General features: G+C 42.8%; 1 protein-coding gene across 1 annotated transcript; it reads left to right on the top strand.

Moving 5' to 3' along the window:
• Positions 1-460: 460 nt before the first annotated feature.
• On the top strand, positions 461-7,063 carry LOC306752161 (sodium- and chloride-dependent GABA transporter 2-like; the record flags this gene model as incomplete). Its single annotated transcript, XM_079235875.1, has 14 exons — positions 461-593; positions 1,688-1,822; positions 2,016-2,156; positions 2,255-2,342; positions 2,444-2,576; positions 2,798-2,932; positions 3,738-3,841; positions 4,023-4,147; positions 4,241-4,353; positions 4,992-5,129; positions 5,954-6,056; positions 6,206-6,306; positions 6,473-6,643; positions 6,914-7,063. The coding sequence occupies exons 1-14, from the start codon at positions 476-478 to the stop codon at positions 7,061-7,063; spliced, it is 1,755 nt and encodes a 584-aa protein (XP_079092001.1). The 5' UTR covers positions 461-475.
• Positions 7,064-7,422: the final 359 nt, after the last annotated feature.

Below are 7,422 nucleotides of genomic sequence, written 5' to 3'. Positions count from 1 at the left end.
GCATTACAAACCCCCGCCCCTCACTCCAGTCCGGTTAAATTCCTAAAACTTGAGCTTTTACTGATAAACCTCAAGAGACTGCTTCAGCCCTGAGACTAGAGCCACACACAGGGGATCCAGGGACACTGCAATGAAAGGTAAGCGACACATGTTAGGCATGTTTCAAATTGGCTGTCTGGAGATTATCATTTAAGGTCAATTATTTTGCTAGTTTAAGTACTGTATTTTTTCTGTTTATTGCACTGCAATACATCTCTTCAGATAAAACCCAGATCTTATATATGTGTAGTAAACTACTTTATTCCAGTGTCTCCCGCTCTGCATCTGGAGCTCTTTGGTGCCTTGCTTTAGGACATCTCCACGATCCAGCTTCTATAACCATGCTGCAAGCCTCCCGTCCTGTTTTGCAGGTGACGCTGCCAAAGCGTGCGCCCTAAATGGCATCGTCCAAGCCAAGCCCCCCTCGGAGGAGAAGATGGAGGAGCGGGGCCAGTGGAGCAATAAGCTCGAGTTTATTTTGTCCGTCGCCGGCTCCATCATCGGCCTGGGCAACATGTGGCGCTTCCCTTACCTCTGCTACAAGAATGGAGGAGGTGAGTGGATGGAGGAAGGAGCTCATGCATGTCGTCCCCTTCTAGGATTTTTTTTTAAATAAATAAATTATGAAATAAATAAAAAATAATAATTAAATATTGCTCCAGTTCACTTTTACAATCAACCATGCAGTTATTTTTTTGAACATGCACTAAATAAGTGGACAATTCATGATAGCTGACATGAAAAAAAAACACATATAGTGCACTACAGAACACCTGAGGCTCATTTTCAGAATCCGTCAATCAAAAGCTAACCTTAGAGTCACTTGAGCTCAGGTGAAAAAAATAAAAACATATATATTCAAGTCCTCTCACTTAAGCAAACCAGCCCTCAGACCCCATTGGGCATGCTTGTGTAGGTGCTTAATCGGACGCCCCTCTTCATCCCTCCATGGGGTGTCAGGGTCAGGGTTCAGGGCCGAGCGGGGTCAGGCAGCTGTTGTTGCTCCTCGCTCACAGCAGCTGTCCCTGCAGAGAGGCGGAACTCTGAGCACGCCAAACATCCTCGGCCACCCGGCGGGACATCAGCACCAAATGCCAATTAAAGAAACATTATTTTTCATAACTTTTCTTCATGTCCTCTTCGTGCCTTTTAACGCGTGGTCTTAGAGTTATAATGCAGCTTCAGCTTCAAGAGTAAAAGATGTACTTTAATGCACAAGAGTTAAAATGATTAACTCTTGTACATGAAATACTACATCATTTAGGTTTGTTCATACCAGGTTAAATTGGTCCAGATTATTTAAAAGTGATCTGTTGCCAACAGTAGTAGCATTTCAAAATGCAGCGCAGGAAAAACAAGCTTGTAGGTAATATGTAATTAGTAATAGCAAATCCAAGAAGGGAAGTGAAGGGTTTTCCATGAATCACTATTATGTAATCTTGTATCTTGTACAGTTTCCTTAAGATTTGTTCTGCGGGATACTCCGCACACAGGCTCAATGTGGGCTTTTTGGACCATTTGTCCTTATTTGAGCAAATTGACTCTAACGTTTGGAGCTGCAAGTCTGTGTTTAGATCCACATTTTTTGCAGTACAAGGAAGGCCCTGGGTTACATTTACCCAGCATCCTCTGCTCTCTTTCAACTCAGGTGCATTCCTCATCCCCTACTTGATCTTCCTGTTCACCTGCGGCGTTCCCGTCTTCTTCTTGGAGGTGGCCCTGGGCCAGTACACCAGCCAGGGAGGCATTACCTGCTGGAGGAAAATCAGTCCGCTGTTTGAAGGTCGGTATAGGACACAAAGCAATGTGGGATCCTGGCAAAGCATTCACATTTGGAAAATGTCATGACGCCATGATATTAAAACCTAAAAGATGGAATCCTGAAGTAGAAGAAGAAAATGTGCAGATTTTCACGAGTTTTCAATATCTTCTAATATTGAAAATGTTACTGATTATTTGTATTGATTAACCTGCAGGTCTTGGCTATGGCACCCAGGTGATCGTGACTCTGCTGAACTTCTACTACATCATTGTTCTTGCCTGGGGCGTTTTCTACCTGTCCTACTCCTTCTCCTGGGACCTGGCCTGGTCGTCCTGCAACAACACCTGGAACACAGGTAACAAGCGCGCTTCAAAACACACGAGGACTTCCACTGACGTTTTTGATGCTCTTAAAAATTACAACATTTTGCTCTTTTTTTCTTCTTTTTCTCAGAAAACTGCGTGGGGTTCCATAGGAGAAACACCTCAATCGAACAAACAATCAACCCAAATGTCACCTCTCCCGTCATCGAGTTCTGGGAGTGAGTTTTCCAGAGCGCCTCACCTCCGCTTGGTGATCCCGTACTGTTGTGAAAACAACAGCGATGCATCATATCCGCGTTTCTTTTGCTTGTGTCCGCAGGAGAAGAGTGCTGAGGATTTCCCCGGGCCTCGACCACATGGGCTCTCTGAACTGGGACCTGGCCCTGTGTCTGTTCATCGCCTGGGTCATGTGCTACTTCTGCATCTGGAAGGGGGTGAAATCCACAGGAAAGGTGGGTGACCTGGTGACCCTTTTTATTGATGCATTTTGTTCTACCAGAGACAGCTCTCGGAACACTGTAAGGATGACATCTGGTATTTATTATTTCTATTTGACATGTCTCTTTATTTATCGGTTACAGCCCCCCTCCTCCGATCCCTGCGACCCCGGATGGATGGATGTTTCTTTATTTGTTTGCATTCTCATCAACGCTGTACGTGTGTGTCTATATAGGTGGTCTACTTCACGGCGACCTTCCCCTATCTGATGCTGATTGTGCTGTTGATCAGAGGGCTCACCCTGCCCGGTGCTGGGATCGGCATCCAGTTCTACCTTTACCCAGATCTGAGCCGCCTGGCAGACCCACAGGTACCTGACGTCACCCACAGAGCTTACTTAATGCAAGCCTAAACGCAGACCCACGCTCATCACCATTACACAAAACCACTGAGTCCCTAAGAGGGCCTTTTAGAGGATGCAGTGATCCCAGTGGGCGAGGGTGCATCAGGTGCAGCTATCCCATGGTTCTCTGCTCGGGAGCCTAGTTTCTGCTGGGTCCATCTGCTCTCCATGAAAGAGGCAGGCACTGCAGGGCTCGACTGTAGGGTCAGGACACCACGAGGGAGCGTAAACACGAGCTCTACCAGGACCGAGCTCCAGTCAGCTAGCCGGGCTCAACTGCCTCTGCTCGACTGCGATCAGAAGAGTCCCCAAAACATTTCCCGTGTCTCTTATTGTTTCATTCTGCTTCTATTGTGTCGTCTTATTTCTGTTGAGTTTGCCACAAAACTGAGCCAAACAAACTAGAGGAAACATAAAACCAATCATTCTATCTGACATTTCCTTCTCTCTCCATATTCTGGTTCTTCATTCCCTTTGTACTTTATAACCATTTCTTGGTATCTAGTAAGGGATGAGTTTTGACTTCCTGCATTCTCCATATTTGTGGAAGCGTGGCTCGTTAATCAATGTCGAGACAAACAAGACCAATGCCAGACGTGAGGCAGTTTAATATTGTACAAGGACAATAGTCAATGATTATGAAAGCTAACACTAAGGATGATATAACGCACATGTTTGTAAATCAACCAAAGTAATGTGTGTGCGCCTACACAGGCCTCGGCGTCCCTTTAGTTCCAATGATTTACTGTTTTGATTTTGCCTTTTGTGTCAGGTATGGATGGATGCTGGCACCCAGATCTTCTTCTCCTACGCCATCTGTTTAGGGTCGCTGACTGCTCTGGGGAGCTACAACAAATACAACAATAACTGTTACCGGTAGGTAAATAATGTATATGCATACTGTACATGCTCAAATGAACTGGAGTTCCTTCCCTAGAACATATTTACATGGTCTAATATGGGAAAAAAGTCAACTTGATGCTGGAAAATAATACTGAAATGAATCTCCTGCGGTACATCTGTTCCATCCCCATGAATTATGTGCTGTCTGTTGCAGAGATTGCATGGCGTTGTGCTTTCTGAACAGTGCCACCAGTTTTGTAGCGGGCTTTGCGATCTTCTCCATCTTGGGCTTCATGTCCTATGAGCAGAATGTTCCCATCTCAGAAGTGGCAGAATCTGGTGAGACTTTTTCCTCCCATGCACTCAACACTCAGAGAAACAAGGGAATAGCAATAGAGTTTTAAAATAATCTGTTTATGAATCCACCTGTAGGTCCTGGCCTGGCCTTCATAGCTTACCCGCGCGCTGTGAGCATGATGCCTTTCTCTCCTGTGTGGGCCGCCCTCTTCTTCATCATGATCGTCTTTCTGGGGCTTGACAGTCAGGTACGTACCTCAGGTTAATTAACACCTCTTGTTTTCTACGATGGCATTAATTACTGAGAAAATACGGTGTGAATTGACTTTGCCTTGAATTAAACAACACGCATTTTAGAATGCTGCATTTCCTTTTTTTAAATTGTGATATATTTTGATTAAATCAATGGAATGGACTATTCTTATTCCTATTTATACTATTCTTGCATTTATATTTAACACACTTAATATATCCCACCTTTTAGCATTTGTATTTACACTGTATATTATACCATTTATAATAAGAAGAATTTGTATTATTATAACATAATTTACATTTCCGATAGCCTTTCTATTTTTCTTATATATTAGAGCAACTGTAACATACCAATTTCCCACTGGGGATCAATAAAGTATTTCTGATTACATTTGGTACTTTGACCTTTAATAAGTAAATGTTGCATTTTTTACTGATAGACGTTTCCTTAATTAAGTAACATTTTCAATTCAAGACTATTTTCAGTGTCATATTAGTATTTATATCTAAGTAAAGGATCTAAATACTTCCTCCACCACTGGTGTTAACTGAGCCAGTAAGTCCTTCCTTCATAGCTGACAAACAAAAAAAGTTTAATTTATTGATCAGCGCTCCCCTCTCTCCTCATCAGTTTGTGTGTGTCGAGAGCCTCGTGACGGCGATAGTCGACATGTACCCCACCGTGTTCCGGCGTAAGAACCGCAGGGAGCTCTTCCTGTTGGGCGTGAGCTTCGTCTCCTTCTTGGTGGGCCTCATCATGCTGATGGAGGTAGGTGCACCTGATGGTTGTTTAGGGGTAAACCAGCACAGGATGCCTTGTTCTGCTGAAATAAGCTCTTACATAGTTCCACCTAGTTGACATGGTTTCACCTCTGCACAGCTGGATACATGAATGCTCTGCAGAGGTGTCAACAGGTCATCATTTTGTAAGTACAAGCAAGTCACAGGTTTTGTGCAACACGTCTCAGGTAAGTCTCGAGCATGTCTGAAGTCTCCAGTTTTGGGCTTCGGCGTTTCAAATTTATTTCGCAAACTTGTAAATCTTTAAATATCAACAGTAGAAGAGTAGATTTATCTGGAGGCTGGTATTCATTTTTATACAGAAACAAAATGTTTTGCCTGGTGCCCTGACACCATCATGTTGCATTGTCAACTGCTCTCACCAGTGCGTCTGTACTGACAATGTATTAATGAAGACAACACAGACTCCAGTGTGCCCGCTATATATATGTGGACCACATATATATATGACCACTTGATGTGTAATCAGGAGGGAAATTTTCATGTTTACAAAGAAAAAAACACCTGTAACTCAACAGAAACATACAACAAAATATATAAATATATATATTGCTGGAAATAATAAGTCCAAGATTTTTCTAGAATGGTCACACAAGCAATTTCATCAGAATATAGTTTATTTCCTATTTATAGTTCTGGTTTAAGGTAGATGTGTTGTTATTAGGAGCATGAATTAAACTTCAATTCTAGTATTTAAGTCATTTCCAATGTGTCTTAAATCAAAATAAACTGTTGCATGGATGTTTCCCAGATATAACTTTGACTCAGTGCTTTTGATCTCTCTCTTTGTAGGGAGGCATGTATGTTTTCCAGCTCTTTGATTACTATGCAGCCAGTGGCATGTGTCTTCTCTTCATGTCCATCTTTGAAACCGTCTGCATTGCATGGGTCTATGGTAAGCTGTCCTCAAACAGAAAAGGCTGTGAAATGACTGGTGAAAATATAGAAATGTGTCTCATGAGTGTTTCCCAGTGTAGACACTGTGGAATAGTTGTCCTGATTACTGTCAGCATACACAGACATGTCTTTACTGTGTTTTTCCAGGTGCGGACCGCTTTTATGATAACATTGAGGACATGATTGGCTACCGTCCAGGACCGTACTTTAAGTACTGTTGGTTGTTCCTCACCCCGGCCACGTGCATTGTGAGTATCAACAGATTCATTAAGTAGTATCAAGGCTTTCCAAAAATGACAAAGACGGACACCAACTGAGGCTTCGTCTTGTCTCGTCTAATCTCCTCTCGTAGAAATCAAAACAAATCAGTTATTCGTTCTTCAGCAATATTAACATGTCTAATTGCCTCTCTAGGGTACCTTTGCCTTCTCTCTCATCAAATACACCCCTCTAAAGTACAACAACGAATACGTGTACCCTTGGTGGGGTTATGGAATCGGCTGGCTGCTCGCTCTCTCCTCCATGGTCTGCATTCCACTTTGGATGGTGTACAAGATCAGCACCACCGAAGGGACGTTCAGAGAGGTAACATTTGATTTCAAGTTCTTCAGTTAGCTGGGCGGTGTCATCAGATTAATGTTATCTTATACCTGCTTACCATGGATGATGTGTTTAGTTCTTCTTTTTTTTATCACAGGGTCTGAAATTAAAGGATGTATGTGCCAGTTTTAGTCTTGGTTTGAAAGCAGACTTCCTGTGAACTTGTCCCCAACCCATCTGAACCTTGACTTGACTTAATTTATCTTTTTTCTAAAGATACATGAGCTTGTTCACACTGGTTTTAACTCTCTACAGCGCATCCAGCTGCTTATCACACCATCGGACACCTTACCCAAAACCAAGAGGGAGCAGGAAAAGTTGCTGGCCATCTTTGCTCCGGAGGGAGAAGCTACCATGACTGGAAACGGCTACTATCCTGTCTCAGAGACAGACTCCAACTTATAAAGCCCCCAGTGGCGATGTGTATTAGACATGTGTGTTTTGGTTCCATCCTTGACACTGCTGCACCCTTGCCTCCATCCCAAAGATCTCTGCAGGGAAACAACACCATTAAGTGTCACGTTACAGTTTTATAATGGAGGTTTATGGCCTTTTTGTCTCAATGTAAAAGGTACCAATTGTAGAGACAAACACACAGGTACCACCAAAAGCTTAAGAATAAATGTCTTAGTTTGCATAATAAAGATATTGTTTGTGTAAATGTAACACTAAGAAAATACATCTAAGATACTTGTTGAAGTGTCCTTGTATAGCTGACATTGCTTCATGGCTACTTAGCCATATTTGTATCATATATTGTATTA

The sequence above is a fragment of the Taurulus bubalis genome (genome assembly GCF_910589615.1).
Source record: "Taurulus bubalis genome assembly, chromosome: 20".
NCBI lineage: Eukaryota > Metazoa > Chordata > Actinopteri > Perciformes > Cottidae > Taurulus > Taurulus bubalis.
This window is presented reverse-complemented; position numbering and strand designations above follow the sequence as displayed.